At 37.1% G+C, this 23489-nt stretch overlaps 1 protein-coding gene across 1 annotated transcript in view; it reads left to right on the top strand.

Moving 5' to 3' along the window:
- Positions 1-23489, top strand: part of lrp1ba (low density lipoprotein receptor-related protein 1Ba) — a 297751-nt gene that overhangs the window by 48431 nt on the left and 225831 nt on the right. Inside the window, exons 3-5 of the mRNA XM_067398603.1 lie at positions 1292-1429; positions 17437-17556; positions 22741-22869. Coding sequence (XP_067254704.1) covers positions 1292-1429; positions 17437-17556; positions 22741-22869 — 387 coding nt within the window. The remainder of the gene's footprint in view (positions 1-1291; positions 1430-17436; positions 17557-22740; positions 22870-23489) is intronic.

Genomic DNA, 23489 nt, shown 5'->3' with positions numbered 1-23489 from the left:
GCCTAAATGAATCTACAGCGGTCAGCGGCCACGTTTCATGTGGGAGCTTTCAGGAAACTCCCAGCTTACAAGCTGTAATTACGAGCTCTAGGAGGACGTGAACGCTTTTTACAAGCTAGAATGTCGTAACTACAAGAATTACGAGGCCGCGTGAACGCACCTTTATATAAGAGTTTCCTCGGTAAAAAATGCACGTGAATGCCCTCCCATTTTGAAACGTGATGAGCTTGTAATCACGACGTCAGAGTCTGTCTCTTGAGCTGTCGAGATCATTTTTCTTTTCTTTTTTTTTCTTTCTTTTCTCGCATGACAGTTCGCTTTAAGGCTAGTAGCACTTCAGTTCAGCGAAGCGGCAACGCGGAGCTCAAGAACCGATAATCTTGTACGCTTTACTACTTACGACACGAAATAAACATGAAAAAACATCAAAAGGTATGTTTAAAGATACAGTACAACTTACCAAAATCCGTATCACGTCACACGTAATTGCTCAATCAGTGTTTCAGCCGTGGAAAGGCGTCAATAAAACAGCTTCTAAACATTTACCGTCACATTTACCTCAAGAAAAGCCATTCAGTGTACAAAAACTCGTCAGTCTGCTAGAAAAACGAACTTAGGAAGAGCATTTTTGCTAAATATATGCACTATATTGCATATATTAATTGTATTTTTACTGAACTTGTTCTTCAATATTGAATGTATGTATAAATAAATCCGTTTTTGACAACAATTTAAATGTAACAAGTAGAAACGTCATTAAAGTGCATTATAACTTTATTATAAAAACTTCCTTATGGGTAATTTATTAGCCTACAAATCAATTCATTTTATTATTATGATGTACTAGGATTCCCTGTATAGTTACAACATTGGTTGAGAGATATTTTTTCTTAGAGGAAATTTGCCATGATACTCTAGAAATTAATCAATATTTAATATAGTTAATATAATATATAATAAAGTTTATAGAATTGAAATCGAATCGCAAGCTTGTGAATCGAAATCGAATTGTGAAATTTGTGTCAATGCCCAGGCCTAGTGTCAATAAGTGTCAATTTGCTTGAAGCAAATTGCTGTCTTTTCCCTTTATTTTCATGCCTGAGTGCACCAGAATGCTTTAGAATGCACAATTTTATCCTGGGGGACGATGCCCCCAGACCCTAATACAACAATTCAGTTGGTAAACATGTCACCTTTCTCACCTCTTGTGACTGCAGGTCGGTTGAAGAAGTTGCATTTTTCAAGACTTCATTAAAATTCCTAATATCCTACTCATCCGTCTCTTCTACAGGCTTGCGGCAGGTAAAGGTGAGATGTCCCGTCAATCACCTCCAGTGCCTTGGCACCCACAGGTGTGTTCATTATAGTAAACTCTGCAATGGAGTACAGGACTGCGAGGACGGCTACGACGAGGGTGTGCACTGCCGTGGTGAGTTCCGATTGATTTTTTTCAACTATTTGAAAATCTGGAATATGAGGGTGCAAAAACATCCAAATATTGAGAAAATCACCTTTAAAGTTGTCCAAATGAAGTCCTTAGCAATGCATATCCACTCACAAAAATGAATTTTTTATATATTTACAGTAGGAAATTTACAAAATATCTTCATGGAACATGATCTTTATTTTACTCTTTTTTGGCATAAAGGAAAAATCAATAATTTTAACACAATGTATTGTTGGCTATTGCTACAAATATACCCGAGTGACTTATGACTGGTTTTGTGGTCCAATAAATACTGTTCTATCCACAGTACTATAAAAAATATTACGAATTTTAAGCAGCACAACTGTTTTTAACATTAATAATAATAAGAAATGTTTCTTGAGCAGCAAATCATTATATTAGAATGATTTCAGAAAGGATCATGTGACACTGAAGATTGGAGTAATGATGCTGAAAATTCAGTTTTGCATCACATTAATAAATTACATTTTAAAATATTCAAATAGAAAACAGTTCTATTAAAGGTGCCGTAGAACATCTTTTCAAAATATGTAATATAAGTCTAAGGTGTCCCCTGAATGTGTGTGTGAGGTTTCAGCTCAAAATACCGCATAGATTTTTTTAAATTCATTTTTTTAACTGCCTATTTTGGCGCCTCATTAAATATGCTCCGATTCAGGCAGTGGCCCCTTTAAATTCTCGTGCTCTCTGCCCCGGAGCTTGCGCTTGCCTTAAACAGCATAAACAAAGTTTACACAGCTAATATAACCCTCAAAATGGATCTTTACAAAGTGTTCGTCATGCAGCATGTCTAATCGCGTAAGTATGGTATTTATTTGGATGTTTACATTTGATTCTGAATGAGTTTGATGGTGCTCCGTTGGAGAGATTTATAAAGAATGAAGTTGTGTTTATGCATTATACAGACTGCAAGTGTTTAATTATGAAAATAGCGACGGCTCTTGTCTCCGTGAATACAATAAGAAACGATGGTAACTTTAACCACATTTTACAGTACATTAGCAACATGTTAACGAAACATTTAGAAAGACAATTTACAAATATCACTAAAAATATCATGTAATCATGTATCATGTCAGTTAGTATCGCTCCATCTTCCATTTTTCGCTGTTGTCCTTGCTTGCTTACCTAGTCTGATGATTCAGCTGTGCACAGATCCAGACATTAATACTGGCTGCACTTGTCTAATGCCTTGAACATGAGCTGGCATATGCAAATATTGGGGTCATACATATTAATGATCCCGACTGTTACGTAACAGTCTGTGTTATGTTGAGATTCGCCTGTTCTTGGGAGGTCTTTTAAACAAATGAGATTTATATAAGAAGGAGGAAACAATGGTGTTTGAGACTCACTGTATTTTGACACTGTATGTCATTTCCATGTACTGAACTCTTGTTATTCAACTATGCTGAGGTAAATTCAATTTTTAATTCTAGGGCATCTTTAAATTGTAATGATACTTTACAATATTACTGCTTTTACTGTATTTATGATCAAATAAATGCAGCCCTGGTGAGTGTGCTTTCAAAAAAAAAAAAAAAAATCAGTAGTGGATATATATATATATATATATATATATATATATATATATATATATATATATATATATATATATATATATATATATATATATATATATATATATATATATATATTAATTTGTCCCTCTGATGTCTACTGGTATTATCAGTAAAGATTTTTTGTGCACCAAAAATGGCATAATTTAAAGGCCATAATTTAAAGACCATTTTTCAGCCTTTCTCTGACAATTTTAATTAAAAAGGCCATTTTTTTTCTGTTCTCTTATGTAAATCTGTCTGATGAAAATTTTGGAAGTTCAAAAGTTGTTGTTTTTTTGCAGCTTAGTTTCAATGGTTTTTTTTAGTTAAGAAAGTTTTCATTGTTACAGTTAACTTTTATATTAAAAGATGGAAAGATGAACCCTCTAAATGATCAGATTATGAATTTATTACGTTTATTCAGATAATTAAGAAACTGTAACTTCAGAAGTGGCATGAATAGTTTTGATAGTTTTCAGTGTTATACTTTTGTGTAGTTGTTCATCGGACTTCATGCGAACAGTCCTCATATCTCGAATTTAGCTAAAAACATCTAATGCTTTTTGTTGATGGACTAGATGGTACATCAATACCTATAGCTGCAGGTCAAAACTTTCACCTTTAAAGAGCAATACATGTCATAGCACAAAAAAGGGTCCATTATTTCCTCTTTTTAAGAGCGTTTGACAGAATTAAACCCACAACAAATCTGCAGTCATTTTAAGTCAGTTCCATACAAGATAAGCATAGTCGGCTTAATGTAATAATGGGTTTCTGCTAAAAGGCAATTACTGTTTCTCCACATGATGAAGTGAGGATTGCGTTTTGTCACATTGTGGTGAAAAGGAACAAGAAAAGTGGTTTATATGGAAACTGCAGTCTAGTTTACGTCTAAAACGTTGTGATTTGATATATTGCAGCCGAGCACGTTTAACTGTTGAGACGCATGAGCTACATCATCATGTCTAGAGAATATGTGTATTTAGTTACGGCCGTAATAAATGAGCATATGGAGGTATTAATCATCCTCACCTTGAGCTGAACTGCTCGTAAGATGTTAGCATGCATACGCCAGGCTTTTTAAAACAACCAAAGACCTCACTTGGAAGGGAAACTCACGCATTTACATTTTATGTTGCATTTCAATCTTGGTCTTGGTTCAGTTTCAGAGTAAATAAAATTTGGCGGCATGGAGAGGGAGGTATGGAAGTACATGCTCCTTTGAGGAGCAGCTCGGGCTGCTTTGTTCCACTACAGACTGGTTTCGAATTGCTCTCTGCACACCTGTCATAACTGACTATTCATAATTTACATTATCAGTCCACAGAGCAGATATCAACTCTCATTCCTGGAGGTATTCGAATCTGGGACAGATAGAGAGAAAGAGCGAGAGAAGAGAGAAACATCTTCACAGGAATGGTCATATGAGCCAGACTTACACTTTTATTTGTCATAAAAGTTGAGACAAACTAGCCTTGTGGGTTGAAGATAGTGTGAAACTAGCATTGACCCCTTTTGCATTCATAATATATGTCTGTAGTCGTATTGTGCACAATATTGCAGTTCACAATTTCGACTTGTCCCCCTTTTCACACTAAAACCATGTTACCACCGTTTATGCTTTGTGGCCATACTATTGAAGAAATTAATATTTTAAAGGGGTAGCTCACCCAAAAATGAAAATTTTGTCATCATTTTCTCACCCTCAAATTGTATCATTGTATCAACTGTATCAATGAATTTCATAGTATGGGGGGAAAAAGAAAGAAAAAAAAAAAACTATATGAAAGTCAGTGGGGCTAAGAAACTGTCTGGTTACCAACATTCTTCAAAATATCTTCTTTTGAGTTCAGCAGAAGAAAGAAATTCATACAGGTTTCATGCAATTTCAGGGTGAGTAAAAGATGACAGAATTTTCTTTTTTAGGTGAACTATCCATTTCATGCTTACCCTTTCACTTCCATTGTAAGTATATATATATAAGTAGGTGGTTGCTAGGGTGTTGCTATGCAGTTTTTTACAAGAGCCCCCACCCTAGTTCTTAAAGGGTTAGTTCACCCAAAAATAAAATTCTGTCATCAATTACTTACCCTCATGTCGTTCCAAACCCGTCAGACTTTGGCTCATCTTCAGAAAGCAAATGAAGATCTTTTTGATGAAATCTGAGAGATTTCTGTCCCTCCATTAACAGCTACAAAATTGCAACTTTGAGGCTTCAAACAGTTCAAAAAGAGATTGTGAAACTAATCCATATGAATTGAGTGGTTGAGTCCAAATTTTCTGAAGAGACTTGATCACTTTTTATGATGATCAGATTTAATTTAGGCTTTTACTCACATATAAACATTGATCAGCAAACATAAACTGACATGAAAGACGCGTGGGAACACCTCTTGTGGAAGCTCAAACGTGCTGCGTTACCCTTTCTAACCCTTTAACTGTACATCAACAATAAAAAAACCCCAACAAATTAGCTTTTCCTAATTGTTAGCACTATGCTAAGCTAGTAGACTAGTTAGCTTCAAGGCTAACTGAAAACTAAAATAAAGGGAAATGCTTTGACTCTTTAGCTTCGTAATGTAGTGTGATACGGTGTGTCACTTCTAAGTAGTCCACAGAGAAAACTCTACTTGTAGCACTTATAGGGCCCTATTTTAACAATCTAAGCGCATGGTCTAAAGTGCATGGCACAAGTTCATTTTGGATGTGTCCAAATCCACTTTTGCTAGTTTAGTGACAGGAAAAATGGTCGGTGCACCCTACACATGGTCTAAAAGGGTTGTCCCTATTCTCTTAATGAGTAATGGGTGTGTTTTGGGCATAACATGCAATAAACCAATCAGTCTCATCTCCCATTCCCTTTAAAAGCCAGTTGCGCTCGCGCCATGACAGATTTGCTATTTACATGGCAGAATTTGCAAGCGGAAAGACTGAACGCTTTTCTAGCGAGGAAAGCCAGATTCCACCAAAGCATTTTTATCTCTATTGACAAAATAATAATCTTTTATATTGTAATGCTTTTATTTGTAATATTTGGCATGTTTGTGTGCTGCTGTGCATCCCTGTGTGTGTAATAAGCAGAGTGTATGCACATTTTGCACAGTTATTACTAACAAGCTCTTTAAACAACAAAAAAATATTGCGACAGTTTTCAGTTGGTCAATGGCGCAGTCTATTTCAGCTGCCTCAAAACGCGCCAACAATGCGCTTGAACACACCTCGTTTTCAGACCAGCACGCATAGGCGCACAAATGGACACAAATGCATTTACTATTTATACAGCGTGGCGCAGGATAAGAAAATGAAAACTGCGTCAGGCTGAAACTAGCAAAAAACACTTGCATTGCGCCTGGCGCCACATTGCATCAGGTGTATGATGGACCCCCATAGAAGACTATGGGCCCTAAGAGAAATTTGATGGCTATACATTTTTTTCATTTCACTCAAAAATATCATGTTATAGACGTTTAATGCATTGTGAATGTGATTTCATGTTGTATTTAACTGTGTTAATGTGTTCAGGTTAGTTCAAAACATTCAGCTCAATGGAAATGGGTTTTTATGTCGATAAAACTACGTAAACAGTCTTGCAGATATTTGACATCGATTTGAGTGGCTAACTAACCTTGACAAAGTGGTTTATTTTGTTCTGAAGGGAAAAAAAAAACAAAAATCTAGCGAGCAGCATTGGAAGCACTGCCTTTGGATCACTGTGTGTTATTTTGAAACTCTTTCTTGGCTATTTTTCTTGGTTGTGTGGGGATTTGTTTTGTCATTGAGGAATGGAGCCTGCCTTCAGGTGACCACGGCTATTCACTAGAGACTAAAGAAAAGAGAATAAAGGAATTTCAGCTGTGTGTGTGTGTAGGTGCGTTTCAGTATGATCACTTATCTTCACGTTTCCCCACTGTTTTGGTCCTTCTCACACAGATTATATTTAGATCATTGGGGACTGATAAGGACTTTATATCTTTTTTTATTATTATTCAGATGGTGTCTGCCGGTGTCAGACTGACTGACTGTAGACGTGTGAAATGAATAACTTAACAAAGACGCCATAGAGCAGTGGAGAAGATAACAGAATTAAAACAAAAAGAGAGTCACACATTTAATTAACTTCCCTGAAAACATGCAAGGAAAAAACACAATGCCACGGCGAAGATTTTCTTGATCTGTCGCATATATATATATCGGTTTGTCTCAGATCAGAAGAGCATACAGTTTTGTGTACAAAATCACACTCTAAGGGCCCACAATGCATTATGGCTAGTATTCCACTATGCTTAAAAAAAGACCAATTGTTTTAGCTATTCAGAAACATTTTGAAGTTAGCGTTACGCTAAGCTATGAGGTTAAGCTGTTAGCTTACTATCTGAAGGGACCTGTTCAGAAACAAAGTTTGCTACCATGATATCTTGTCCTACCTAGTCAAAAACATTTTTAACCAGTTAACGCTGTGCTAAGCTAGGAGGCTAAGCTGTTAGCTTGCTATCTGAAGGTTAGCTAACAAAATAAAGATGAGATGTTTAATTTGGCCACTTTTGCTTCAGTAAATTGGCATCGGCTAATTGGACCATGCTAACCTGCCAAACTTTGAATCGTCCTGAGCTTCACTTATACGTGCATTTGTATGACGATGTGACATCATGGAGTGTTTCCTTCTATAAATTCACAGTGCAGGCAAAAGGTCTTGTTGAATTTACAGAGCAATCATTTAGTCGTCTGTGTCTAGAGATTGGGTTGCACATTACTGAACATGAGTGATGGGCTCTTTGCCCTCTGGGCTTGAGAAGCTGCCTTATTTTACACATCCACATTTATAGCACAAAGGAAATGCTAAAGCTCATAAACTTTATATCTTTATGTGACAGGAAGGACTGTAACCTTGAAAATGTGCTGAGTGTCCCTCCTGCACTTGCACTTTTTCTTTTTTATTTCTCTCTACCACTACACAGTCTTTTTGCAGTTAGACTAAACTGAATCTGCTCTCAAACAAGCACTGCAGACTATTGTATTTATTGTACTTTTTTTCTGTAGTATGCAGTGGGTTTTTTGGGGTCCTGGCCCAAGATATATTTTTTAATGTATTTCAAAATGTAAAAAACAACATATTGCTGATATTTTAAGATATATTTTAAGAAAATACATTTAAAAATTACAAATGCATTTATTCTTCATTCATTTATTTAAAATGTATTATACAATTGAAAATGCATTTACTTTTCCCTTGGAGTATTGTTTCATATAATTTGGCATATGGTTCAGGCAAAATAAATAAATTTAAATGTATTTGTTTTTATAAATAATAAATCTGATCCCAACGAGTCTGGGCAAACCACTGAGTAAGCACCAATCAGAGGTAATTTTATGATCCCAGCCAAAGGAAGGGTATTTATTTATTCTATTTATTTGCAAGAGGATAAATGGACACAGTGCAAAACAAGTGTGTGACACAATGTATTATATACCATTTCACATTCTGTTTTTGCACAGTACACATTTAACAGTATGCTAGAATTGTCTTCTGTTGCAGTTCCTTGGGCAAAAGCTTTTGAGTCTAAACTGAATCTGCTCTCAAACAGCAGAGTAGAACAGATGCACCAGATGCACCATTTCTTTTCCATCTCCTGAGGAAAGAAAGTGATAGATTTTTACCTCGCTTGCAGCCTGTTAACATATTAATAACGTTAGCTGGTGTTGCTCCTTTATACAGTAGGTATGTTTTTGGAAGTTTATGTATAGCCCTCCTCAGCCCTTCCTTCTCCGTGTCTGAAGAATTCCCACTGGTGAATGTTTATCAGAGCCTACAAATGATAAAACAAACCTTAGAACATGTGACAGTCTTGACAGCTCTTGATGCCAAATCGAAGTTTGTACTTCAATTCTGATGGAAAAGAGGTCTTGAGTGAGAACACTCGCTGTGTGTTGTAGTGAAGGCCAAGACGGCAATCAGGAATCTTGGGTAGTTCAAAGGCAAAAAGCAACGTAGAACGTCTGACTAGCTTAAAATTGGCACTTGAATTTCTTGACAAATCCACCACAGAAATACATGGGAAGCAGGTATTTTTAGTAAATCACATCACTTCTTTGCAGTTTTGTCAGGGAAGCATGCTACATTCCATTAAAATCAGAAAGTTGGAATTTTCAAATTGGAAAAGATTGGCAAATGGAACAATTTCACTCTATCACATTATCTCTGTCGATAATCGTATACATGTTAAACAAATGCTAGCATTGCATAGCATCGTTTATTTACAATTTAGTTTAGTTTGCTAGCAAATTTCTAAGTTCTAAAGCCCCATTTACACTAGTTATTTTTAAAACGGCATTTTAAAATCAAAATGATCTTTGTCTACATTGCGTTTCAGAAACAATCTCTGTCTACACTACACAAACGAAAACGCATGTCACATGACCGTTCATGTAGGAACTATCAGTGACGTAAGTGTAAATTGATTGGCAAACGCATATCAAACACCGGCACCCAACATTTTTAAAAAGCTGTGTAAACATATTTACTTCACGAACATGGAAAACAGTGATAACGGAGTTTACCTGTTGTCTGCAGGGTTGTGTTCTTTTCTCCCCCTTGATGATATGTAATACTGAAAGATGTCATAGGAGATTTTTTGTTTCTTAGCCCTACTTTTTGCTCTTTCAGTTACTTAAATTCTGCGTTTACATTCCATCTCCATTATCACATAACCCACGACAGACAACAAACACAGCTCCGATCACGACATCTTCCATCCACCGGTTTTTAGCATTTGTAAATGCCGTGCTTAAAGTCGCCATGAAATCAAAATTGACAACTCTATTTTTTCAATTTTTTTATGGAATATTGTAGCATTCATTATTAATAATTTATCTGTGCACTTCATTATTTTTTTAAAATTCATGTGCCTTCGTAAACCGAAAATGCTCGCTCCGTGCCAACGGACACGCATTGTCAGTCAGTCTCTCTCTCATGGTTTAGTGTTGTTGACCATCCTTGTCATCCTCAATAAATAAAGTTCTTACAGTAACGTGAGGGTGCCCGCAGTGAGTCCGGTGGAGAGAAATCCCCAAACGGGCATTCAGATCTGCCTCCATTTTGTTAACAACTTCCAACGATCCAATCAATTCCCGAAGTATGAAATCAAGTCCCGCCCTCTTATTTCAGATGTTGTTTCACTTGGATAGACGTCACAGTAGAGATGAAAAGACAATCGCAACTTCCACTTCATGCCGACTTGAAAGACCCCGCTGTCGACCGCTTCAGAGTTCCTATTCACATTGCGAATGCAACCAGGAACATGGCCTGGGGTAGAAATTCATTCCCGGGGAACTATCCTAGTGGCTAGTTCCTGTAACTGAGTTTCTACTATTTGGTGCGAAAGCCCCTAATTAGGGCTGACCAATATATCGCATGCGATTGTCACGCGCATTTCGTCAGTAAAGTCAGTTCCCTGATTACCGCTAAATAGCCATCACCTGCTTTCAAATGGAGCGGCATTTAATAGACAGAGCCGTAGTTCACTGACAAGCCACGCAATATCGCGGTCATTATCGAAGGCGATTCATCTGTGAAATGAACATGATATTGCGTAGCTTGCTTAGTGGTAATCAGGGAACCAGCTTTACTGATGAAATGCACGTGACAATCTCATGCGATATATCGGTCAGCCCTACCCCTAATGCTATGGCTGTTAATTGTTTACTGCTTTGTATGCCATCTTCAAATTTCAGGCAATGGAAAATCATTATGGTCAAAATTCCAAGATATCAAATGGTATCCAACACTGAATGTAATGCAAAAGCTAATGATTTACCAAAATCTCAGCATTCATGAAACAAAATGTTAGTGGGAATAGAAAACAATCTTAAAGGTGCTCTAAGCGATCCTGGGTGGAGTAACTTCCTGTTGACGTTCAAAGTGTTGTCAAACAAAACAGAGAGCTAGACCCTCCTTCCTCCTCCTCCTCCACCCCCTCCCCTCTGTGCTTCATGAAACAGTCATGAACGTGCATTCTTGTCGGTTATTGGCTGGAGCATGTTTATTATGTTTCGTGGTCCAGGCTGCACCAGTTTGTTTTTATTGCCGTTTTTGGAGCTTGTGGTGACTACAGAGACCGTGTTTTTTTTACTGTGTTTATGGGACAGGCAGCTAGCGGATAGCGAGGAGATGTTTGCTGTATGTGACAAAAAAATGTTTTGGCCTAAAAACACGTGACATCGCTTAGAGCACCTTTAAATTGTTGCATTCAATCCAATGTGTCAGTTTACACGAGTGGATTTATGAACAATTTGCACATGTATTCTTTCAAATGTTTCAGGAATAAGGCCCATTTTCTTGATTCTTCTCATTTGTACTTGTATAGAACTGGTATTTTCGCTTCAGCCTTGAACACCTTTCTCTTTTTGTTGCTCTCAGTTGCATTCCATAATTAACATTCTTAGTTCTTTAGAAGCCACGAATGTGCCATGAACGTCTGCTGCAGCATTTTGTTCTGCACCAAAACAGTCAAAAGCATTGGTAGACGACGTGACCATGGTCCCTCTGAAGGTAATGCTTTATCTCTCCTGGGCATTCAGAGATTGGAGCGTACTACATACTACAGGTGCTAGGCAGGAAACAGTCTTTGTGTTGCACCTTTGAACATCCCTGTGGTAATAACACACTAGCCTCACTTTCACCATCTGCATTGTCAGTCCCTAATGAATATACGGAATTGAATAAAGCAGCCCACACAGCAACACGACTAAAAAACGGTGAAACACACACAGGAACTGCAAACAAAAGAGTCTACACCTAACAGTGGCTTTTATATAATGGCAACACAGTAAACAAAGCATTGGGATAACAAGAACGCCGTCAGATGCTTAAAGGTAAATTTATCTTGGGAACAACAGTTTTTCTTTGTTCTTTTTACAGCCGTTGTGGAAAATAATTGCTCTACTTATGCTTGTGCCTGATTAGGTTAAACATCAGGAACTTTTTATGCACATAATATCTTAAGCCACACACACACACACACACACACACATGTTTGTTTTTGTGAATTGTGGGGACTTTCCATAGACTTCAATGCATTTTACACTGAACAAACTGTACATTCTATCCCCCTACCCTGCCCCTACCCCTAAACCTAACCCTCACAGGAAACTGTGCAAACTTTTACTTTTTCACAAAAACTCATTCTATATGATTTATAAACCCATTTACATTGTGGGGACCGCTGGCTGGTCCCCACGATGTAGGTGAACTCAGGTTTATATTACATCATGGGGACATTTGGTCCCCACAATGTAATATAAACAAAAGCACACACACACACACACACACACACACACACACACACACACACACACACACACACACACACACACACACACACACACACACACACACACACACACACACACACACACAAAAAGCGTATATACAATTGATATCATCCATCTGTGCAAGATATTGTTTACAAGCTTTCTTAGGACCTAGAAAAAATGTTTTCTTGTGATTGATGCAATGAGTTTTCTTGTGATGCCAACTCTCAATTTTCTCATCTTGACATAAAAGATGTCTTTTCAAGATCTCTACATAATTTTTATGGTGAGATCGCAAAAAAATCTGTTCACAAGATTTTGACTTTATAAGAGCCTGATTGATTTTATTAAATATATTTATACAATCTTTTTAAGATCAACATAAAGATGTTTTCTAAATGTTTTCATTATCTAGACATAAGCTGTTTTCTTAATATCTACATTATTTTCTTTTGATCTTGACACAACAAAAGTTCCTTGTGATCTTATTTCCTCATATCAACTTTATTTACTTATAATGTAGACATAACAAATGTTTTTTTGCACAAGCAAAAAAACTTTTAAACTTTTTCTCGAGAGTTTATGTTGAAGACTTTTGTTGTCATGAAGATTTAGTAGACATCATTTGAAAATTCTTTTGAGATCATTACAAAAGACAAAATCAAACACTAATCCAAGTATGTGCCATAGTTTGCAGATACCTTCACTAATAAACAAATACAAATATTGTCGTCCTCGTCTTAGCGGTCAATAATATTATCTGACCTGTTTCTGGCACATTCAAGGATGTCATCCTTGGGTTGTGTATTACTTCCTTTGTATATTTCTGACTGCTTAGCAACTGTTACAAACAATGCAATTTTGTAGCTTCACAGGAATTTGACAATCCTTAGCTAATGGCTCCAAATGTTAGAATTCATCAAATAAATTCAAAATTCATTCATCCAGAGAGTCTGCAAGTGTTCGCTCGAGTGCTGGAAATGTAGGCATATTACAGTATGATGGGAGCAGCTGAGGGTTAAGTGCTTTGCCCAGGGGCGAAACTACAGTGGTCACAGGAAGGGCAGTTTCATGTGCCAAGCTGATGTCCTTTGGTAGCTCGACTAGGATTTGAATGAGCCACCAAGTGCAGAGCCTTTACAGCCACATCAATCTGGCTAAATGTAGGTTTAGACGTTAAGCACAGTTCATTTGTGTCAGTTTATCTGGAGTTTATCTGAATCCTCTTCCAACATTGGCAGTCGATTCTGAAGTGTTGATGAAGGGGCAAAATAAACCAGCTCTGTTTCACACCTCAGATGTCTCACATCCACCTCCTATCAGTTTCTCTAGGTTGAGGTGCAGGTGTTTGTGAAGTTATGCAATATTACTTTTTGCTGTTACTGTGAAAACATACCATGACAGTTTTGTTTTTTGGTTTTTCATTTCAGTTTCCATACCATTTTCAGTTTAGGAGGTCTTGGCGTTGAGTTTTCTGCATTTTCTTTATTGCTTTAGAAAGTCGACTTTCCTTCTGGTTCCAACCTCCGTCCTTTCTTTTCTAACAAAGCATGTTTTTGCTCAACTGTCATCTATTTATAAACACTGCCTGGTAGGTGCGAACCCCCCGGTCACCTGCTCTGATCTCACAAACAGAAAAATACACAAGCGCGCTCTCGTTCCACTGCAGTGATGGCCTAGCTGTCTGAGCCCTGGGGACGGTGGCCGCTCTAATGATGGAGACTGAGGGGAAGACCTGCTGTGAGTGAATAATAGGACTGTCCAGACATATGCCGTGTTCTTTGGACTGGTGATTCCTGCTGGGAAGGGGGCGTGGCTTACGATGCAGCTTTCTGATTGGTTCGTTTAGACATCTCAGGAAGATATTGAGATGCTAAAGTCAGGTGAAGCTAATGTGAAAGGTTTTAAATTAAATATGTGGTTTAAAAGCAAAAAACAAATATAAGTTGTGTCCCAAATGACGCACTATACACTATGCACTTATACACTATGTACTTGTGCACTATGCACTCATCCATGTAGTGCGTGAATATAAGGTTATTTTGTCATGTAACAACTTCCCTTGTGTGTTGCTCTCAGTTTGATTGACATGCATGTTCATGTACCTTCTATTAAGTCTACCCATTTTATTTTATTTTATTTAGAGATGCACAGATACTAAATTTCTCTGTCAATAGTGATTTGTCAAATCACATTTAAGAGCGTCAAAACACCATTCATTGTTTGAATGTCGTGATAAAATGAAAGAATTTGAAAGAGGAGACTTATCAGAAAAAAAAAAAAAATCCTATCAGAAGTAACAAAGCACAAAGCTCTTTGCAATTATTGGATGGGAAGCGGTACAAATAATGTTTGATGTAGCAAAAGCTGTTTTTAAACAGTCAGCCAGTGGCCAATAGTGCCAATTATAGCTTTTATCGGCCGATATCGATTGTTGGCCGATACATCGGTGCATCTCTTATTTTATTTTATTTTGTTTGTCCTCCCTTTTAGAAATCATTTCAGGTCTCTACTAGCCATTTAAAAAGAACAAGCCATTTCTTATTTTTTCTTTTCTTTTCTTTTCTTTTCTTTTCTTTTCTTTTTGAAAATATTGAAAAGAAGGAAAACCCGACGCTGTTCAATATGTACTTTGTATTTCAGTTAAAAAATATGAAGAGCATTGTGAACCATTTCATTGAATCTTTTGAATGTGACAAACTTAGAGGTGGTCCGAAAAAACAGCTGTGGCATTTAAGTCTGTATAGATTTTCAAGGTTTCGGCCTTCAATTTTTAATGTGGTACGGGACTCCCGAGAGTGATTGATTGTTCACAGCAGCTAAAGTTCAAGCTCTTTGGGTTGGGGTAGAGAAATAGATCTACAGGCATTTACCTTTACGCCCCTGTAAGACTCAGCACCCTTCCTGGACCGCTGCCGTAAGCACTACATCACCCAGCGAGTGTCAGAGGAAGTAGGGCTCCTCACTGAGAGAAAATCACCTTGAGGGAGAGCTCTGGAGTTCACTGGAGATAAATCCTGTTGTGCGGGAGCCTAACTCGCAGCGAGAGTCCACCCATAATGGCCTCCTTCCCGCTCAGAGGAGATTAGTGTGAATCCGGGTGGCGGAGAGTGTCCTACAGTAGCTGCACACATTCGACACCACTCGCCATGTAAACAATGATTCTGACCTATTTTTGAAGTTACGTTTGAAGTTTTTGGTTTCCAGCATAAGCATTGATTGCTCCAAAGAGTAATTCTCGTCCGATAATCAAATCTCCCCACCTGCTGTTTTGAATCAGAGATGTCTAGATTCTACTGTCATTGTAAATATATGTTTCCCATTCTTTTTCTTTGATAGATTTCTGTGAAGTTCCTGTTTTCCGCCCCAAATGGGCAAAGACTGACATTTCAAGAAAGTCAAAATCTCTGGGGTTAGATAAGTGTCAAAAACATTAGACACAAAATAAAAAGTCATTTGCGTCTTTTATTAGCAGTTTTCTTTGCTTCCTTTTTTGCTGGTAAAAATTTACGATTGCAGTAACTGCTTTTCTTTTACACTGCCAGAGGCTTTATTTATGCATTCAAATGGTTTGTTTAGATGGGATAATTAAATTGTGAATAAAAGAATAGCCTTTTGTTGGCACTGCATCATGTTTAATTTCTGAGATGTTTTATGTAATTTGTTTGTGTCGGTTTGGCATGCGGCCGTTGTCTTGATTGCAACATTTAAGTTTATTAGTTAGGTCATCTTCCTCCTTGGGCATGAATTCCACCATACTTTTGGCGCAAATGCAATGCATATGAAGTTCATTATTTATTTCAAGTCATGTTGTTTTATTTTTCTGTGTGGTTGTTCTTGGAAAACTGTCTTGGATTGTTTTTAGCATAAATACTGTTTTGTCAAACGATGACAACTAGTCAAGTCAAGTCAGAACAAAAACTTGTTGTAAAGGGTTAGTTACCCCCCAAAATGAAAAATTTGTAATTTCATTTACTCACCCTTGTGCCTTTCAAAATCCGTATGACGTGTTTTGTGGAAACAAAAGATGTTATTGCTCACAGTTCTTGTTATGTGAAAGAATAAAACGACAGATTTTAGTGGCTCAGATGCCCCATCTGCATAAATAAATAAAGATCTCTTTATAGCCGAGATTATGAAATATTTCAGGAACTGTTAGTCGCTCCCCGTCGCTAGTCCCACATATAAATAGTTAAACATCTTCCAGCTCAAGTGGATACACATTCGCTGTAATAGATAAAAAGCCATTATATTTCACTTTCAGTTAAACTCATATTGTAAAACGCTTTGCATTACCCTTAAACGCTGTGATACATTTTTAAAGAAGTACTTAATTTAAAACCGTCAGACTCAAGCCATTCCGAGTGCATGCCTGGGGTGGGTCGGTGAATTTCTCAGTGCATAGTTATTATTAAAGTGGGCTTCATAGCACGCTAGAAATCTCTTGCTCGCGATTAGACGTTTAGAGTGGCTAAAATACCTCCAGTCTTTCTCTTTTTCGCTCTTTCCTGTGTAATATTTATTGCCACACACTTAAATCCATCACAAATGGTAAAATAAATGCAAGGTGACCTGTTAGCCACACCCCCAAATGAATAAAAACATCAAATATGGGCTATGGCTGTTGTAATTGAAACAGATTGCAGCCCAAGCGTTTATAAATCACTGCTATTTTTCAACCGAATCTGGGATCAATAAATAAAGATGGGAGCATCTTCATGTGGCGCGCAACGCGGGCATACGTGATCATCAAACGTTCCTCATTATGAGGCCGTAAGCGTTTCACAGGTGATAAATATTACACAATGCTCTACCATTGTGTATTGACAGCAGCTTGGAGCAGGAGCTCGCCTGGAAGAATTGCATCCACGGAAACAGGCCTTAAGTGCCACTTAAAAAGCGCTGAATCATGGTGTCATAATGAGGCTGCATCTGTTCAACTTTTAAAAAATGATTTCATATTGGCGAAATGGCATTGTGCTTTTATGGAGGGTTTCACTGAGTGTAAATGCATGTTCATTGTGTGAGTGAACTCTGTGCAGGATATTAAGACTGTGAATCAAAAAGAGTGAGTTTAAATGTGTGTTTGTGTCTTCTCAGAGTTGGTGCGCAGCTGCCAGGAGTGGAGGTGTCAGTTTGACTGTGTGATCATGAGAAACGGGACGTCCTGTTTCTGCGGGGAAGGTTTCGAACTAGACGAGGACAGGAGACGGTGTCGAGGTGAGGGTCATTACCATCTGAAACTCTGTTTGAAGAATTTAAAGCTTTAGAAATATCACTGAATTTAATTGTACTACTTTGGTTACAATTTTGTCACAGTTAGCAAAGCAACAAGATAACATTTAGTCTAATAAAAACATCCTATCCCTCCTCCTGATGAAAAATGTAGCATTATATTTAAAGCATCTTGTTTTAGTTAATCAAAAGAGCTTTTCTAAACCAGATCAAGCTATGCTAAGCTATCATCAAGCTGTTAGCTACCTGAAAATATTTAAATTTGACCATATTTAGCTTTGGTATTTTGGTGTATAAATTGAAAGGCATTAATTTTTTTTATGATTAAGTAAAATGTCATAATTTGGTTTTGTATCAGTTCAAATCACACACTGAATAGAGTGAAAAGTAGTCTTATCTGATGAAAAAACGTGTTTGCAATATCTTGTTTTAACTAACCAAAACAGATTTTCTTAAAGGGTTGGTTCACCCAAAAATGAAAATTCTGTCATTTATTACTGGCCGTTCCACACCCGTAAGGTCTTCGCTAATCTTCGGAACACAAATTAAGATATTTTAGTTGAAATCCGATGGCTCTGTGAGGCCTCCATAGGGAGCAATGACATTTCCTCTCTCAAGATCCATAAAGGTACTAAAAACATATTTAAATTGGTTCATGTGAGTACAGTGGTTCAATATTAATATTATAAAGCGAAGAGAATATTTTTGGTGCACCAAAAAACAAAACAAAATAACGACTTATTTAGTGATGGCAAATTTCAAAACACTGCTTCAGGAAGCATCGGAGCACAAATGAATCAGTGTATCGAATCAGCTGTTCGGAGCGCCAAAGTCACGTGATTTCAGCCGTTGGCAGTTTGACACGTGATCTGAATCATGATTCGATACACTAGCGATTCATAACGCTCCGAAGCTTCATGAAGCAGTGTTTTTAAATCGGCCATCACTAAATAAGTTGTTATTTTGTTCTTTTTGGCGCTCCAAAAACATTCTCGTCGCTTTATAATATTAATATTGAACCACTGTACTCACATGAACTGATTTAAATATGTTTTTAGCACCTTTATGGATCTTAAGAGGAAATGTCATTGCTCCCTATGAAGGCCTCACGGAGCCATTGGATTTCAACTAAAATATCTTAATTTGTGTTCCGAAGATTAATGAAGGTCTTACGGATGTGGAACGGCATGAGGGTAAGTAATAAATGACAGAATTTTCATTTTTGGGTGAACTAACCAGTTCAAGTTATGCTAAGCAAGAAGGCGAAGTTTTCTCAGCTAACACCGCGCCCTAACCAGACGCGATGCAAAGCTGCGACATGCGATTAAAAGTGCAATCGAACGTTTTTTTTACAAGATGTAATATGAGTCTAAGGTGTCCCCTGAATGTGTCTGTGAAGTTGCAGCTCAAAATACCCCATAGATTTTTTGTTATTAATTTTTTTAACTGCCTATTTTGAGGCATAATTAGAAATGCGCCGATTCAGGCTGCGGCCCCTTTAATTGCTCGCTCTCTCCGCCCCCTCCTGAGCTCTCGACTCTATCATTGCATAAACAAAGTTCACACAGCTAATATAACCCTCAAAATGGATCTTTACAAAGTGTTCGTCATGCAGCATGTCTAATCGCGCAAGTACAGTATTTATTTGGATGTTTACATTTGATTCTGAATGTGTTTGAAGCTGTGCTCCGTGGCTAACGGCTAATGCTACACTGTTGAAGAGATTTATAAGAATGAAGTTGTGTTTATGAATTATACAGACTGCAAGTGTTTAAAAAATGAAAATAACGACAGTCTTGTCTCCGTGAATACAGTAAGAAACGATGGTAACTTTAACCACATGTAACAGTACATTAGCAACATGCTAACGAAACATTTAGAAAGACAATTTACAAATATCTCTAAAAATATCATGTTATCATGGATCATGTCAGATATTATCGCTTCATCTGCCATTTTTCGCTATTGTTCTTGCTTGCTTACCTAGTCTGATGATTCAGCTGTGCACAGATCCAGACGTTAAATACTGGCTGCCTTTGTCTAATGCCTTGAACATGAGCTGGCATATGCAAATATTGGGGGCGTACATATTAATGATCCTGACTGTTATGTAACAGTCGGTGTTATGTTAAGATTAGCCTGTTCTTCGGAGGTCTTTTAAACAAATGAGATTTTTATAAGGAGGAAACAATGGAGTTTGAGACTCACTGTATGTCATTTCCATGTACTGAACTCTTGTTATTCAACTATGCCGAGGTAAATTCAATTTTCAATTCGATGGCACATTTAAGTTTTTGTCCTAAGTAGCCGCGACAGCGACACTCGATGATTCTATTTTAGGCCCCGTTTACACTAGTGCATTTTCGTTTTAAAATGAATACGTTTTGCTATGGTTACACCTGTCGTTTACACTACGCCGGCGTTTTCGAACCTCGAAATTGGCAGACTCCGTTTTAGTTTGAAAACGCCGGCATTGCGTTTTAGTATAGACCTTATCCGCCAGTGAAACAAGCGCGCCGAACTTCAGTTTTTGTGGCTGCTCCTATATTTATATGGCATGACTACATATTTGTAGTCTCAGTCATCAGTTAAGAAACAGGCGCCTCAACCGCTGTAATGTGTGGCAGCAGCAGCACGAGATCTCGGGAGAATGACCAAGCAGACACAGATCAAGTGTAGTACAAAGCATTCTCAGATTAGGAAGAAGGGTCATATTTATAGACATAGGTCAAACAACAATCTCCAGGATGGTTTGGGCATCCAATCATACAACTTAAGAATCAAACCTTACCATGTATGGCATTTCAAGAAATATAATAAATAAGAAATGTGTGTGTGTCTTCAACTTCTGGTTATGTGTGAGAGTGTCAGTGTGTCCAAGGACTACTACTGCTTGTTTTGTCTAGGTAGGTACATGATGTGCACAAAGGAAAAATCCCAAGACACAGAGAAAGTCAAAAAGTGAAGCTCAATAAATAAGAAATTATTTAACACTGTCAAAGAATAATTAGCTGGTGAGGTGGATTTACCTGTTGTAGGGTTAATGAAAGCTATCATGAGCATTGTTATGTTTAAAGCAGATGTCTTAATAAATGTCAGTAGACCGGGAAGATTTTAAAACAAGCAATAGGCCCTTATCCGCAAAGCAGTGGATCTGTAGTTCACGCCGGCGACTTCTTGGGAAAATGCTTTAATAAAATGCAAACTTTTCTGTAACTGCCTTGCTTAGGGTTTCCATGAGCAGAAACTTTAGCAATGTGTCCTTGAATTGCTGTCAAAGTTTTATCATAATGATTGTGTGTCCACACAAATCTGTTAGCCTATTTGGAATAACAAGGATATTGTCTTTAAAACCAAATCTTTATTTTTAGAAATGGGTAGGCTTAGGCTATGATAACGGTATTGTTCTTGTGAGATTTATTTACGAATAAGGGACATCTGAAAGTAGCACATCCACATATAATACTCCAAATAATTAATGTGAAGATTTTAGATAATTTTACATTATACCAATTTAAACTGAACTGGTGTAAAATTGTAAGAATTTGTAAGAAGTGTATTGAAAATACAAAACAAAAGTATGTGTTTATTTCCTGTTATTCCCTGGAAAAATAATTTGATTCCATTCATTTAATGCTGCTATAACAATTAGTACTGTTGTAAATCCTCTGTATATTTTTGTATGTGACAGTCTTGTTCTGCAATAAAGAGATGAATGATGACGATGTTTTTTACTATGGTAAACATTCCATGTACAGGAGTCAGTTTTTACAACTTTAACGGTCTTCATGTAGAAATAATATTATATTAAACACAATTTTTATTATTTTGTATGTCATATTTATCGAAATAAAACTGAAAAAAAATAAATAAATAAATAGATTTTTGATATTTAAAAAGAATAAGCTTATGCTGACTTTATTGTAGGCTATTCAGGCACTGAAATAAGTACATTAAGCATTGAATGAAAAGTTTTTTTCTGCACATAAATGTCGGAAATGTGCGTTTATTTCACAAATACTGACAAATACATATAAACAGCTTCATGTGCAATAAACACAGCAAAGTTTTCAAGTGCTCCGTATTCAACTCCTCCTCTGACTTCAAGCAGCAAATCTCGCTAATCGGTAATTTCGTTTGAGATCTGCCAAACACCTCGCCTTGAATTTACATGAAATTAGGCGACTACAGTCATCCTCTAACCACATTTGTGGCATATGTACAACTATTGGGTGCACTTCACTAGCGGACTTTTCGCCTGCTGTTTTTTGAATACTATGTACTCTGACATACTACTCTTGTGGCATATTTTTTTTCATATACTATATAGTAGGAAAGTATTCGATTTTGGATGCAGCGTTTAATTCACTTTTTTTTTTTTTTCTTTCAGAAACATTTTGTAATATGATTTACTTTGTATCAGTTCTAACACGACAGGGAACAGAATATACATAAAAAGTTTTCAGCCAAAATATTTTCTTTTATTAAGATGCTTGTTAGCTACCTGAAAATGTTCAAATTTAATCATATTTTGCTTTGGTAATTTGAAAGATATTATTTCACATAATTATTTTTTTTAAATTTACTTTGTAAACTGATTATGTATCAGTTCTAATCAGCCACTAAAGCCAGGCACACATTTAACGACTAGCTAAAACATTCTAAGACTGTGCTCAACATACAAGCGATTGTTTCCTGCGACTGAAGCAGATTTAAATACTTACACATGGAATTTGAACACCGACTGTAATCGCAGACTGAACGCAACTGGCTCTGACTGGATGCGTTTGAGCGCGATCGGTCATAAGTATCAATTTACATTTATAATCGGCCTTACAATCGTTAAGTGTGTGCGCGGCTTTAATAGAGAACCCACAAAAATTTGCCTTAGCTAATACCATTTTTGAGGTCTCTAGCAAAGCTAGCTGTGCTTGTTTCTCTAATGCCTGAACTTAAACCTCAGAGATATTGTTGTTGATTTCAAGATAAATTGTGATTATGTCAAACAAAACAGCAATTTACTCACCCTTCCTTCTCCATACATAATTTGCATATTCATGTATTTTGATAGGTTCCAGCGGAATGGCGACATTAAGAGTTGGGTTTGCATATTTAGGTCATGTTTGAGCACATTTAGTGTTTAATAAATAGCCCCGCTGTTGCCCGCAGATCATGATGAATGCAGGGATTATGGGACATGCAGTCAGATCTGTATGAACACGCAGGGATCATACAGATGCGCTTGCACAGATGGCTTCAGCCTGCAGGCCAACAGACGATCCTGCAAAGCCAAAACAGGTGAGTCCATTTATCTTTCCTGTTAGTTCCAGTCCAAAAACAGTGCATTAAGCAACATGTATTTTACTTTGAAATAACAAGTCTAAAAATAATTTAACCCATGCATAAATCAAATATTTGCTCGAGTTGCCATACTAAGTGCTGGAGAGATGGACAACAGTTCCAACTTTGTGACAGAGTAATAAACTAATATAATAAGCTTTTGACTGATTTATTGCACATTAAGTGGCTGGGCTTTAGGGTACAGTTTGTTGTACTTGCTTCAGTTCACTAATGGGTTTTTGGTGTTTTTTTTAGTTCATTGCTATGTGGTTGCAACAATGTTCAGGTAGCTGCTAGCTTGTTTGCTATGGAGTTCTGAGGGTGTTTTTAACGCATTTCTCTGTGGTTTCTTGGGTGTTCTGGGTAGTTGCTAATCGGTTGCTAATGAGTTCTCAGGGGTTTTTAACGCATTGCTACAGTATGTGGTTGTGGGTGGTTCTGTGTAGGTGGTTACTAAGGGGTTGTGAGGGGTTTTAGCACATTGCTATGCAGTTTTAGGGTGTTCTGGGTAGTTTCTAAGCAGTTGCTAAGAGGTTTTGAGTTTTATTTAGCATATTGCAACAGTATTTATGTATTTG

Source organism: Chanodichthys erythropterus, chromosome 10 (genome assembly GCF_024489055.1).
Source record: "Chanodichthys erythropterus isolate Z2021 chromosome 10, ASM2448905v1, whole genome shotgun sequence".
Classification (NCBI taxonomy): domain Eukaryota; kingdom Metazoa; phylum Chordata; class Actinopteri; order Cypriniformes; family Xenocyprididae; genus Chanodichthys; species Chanodichthys erythropterus.
Note: the sequence above shows the minus strand (reverse complement) of the source record. Positions and strands in the feature narration are given on the sequence as shown.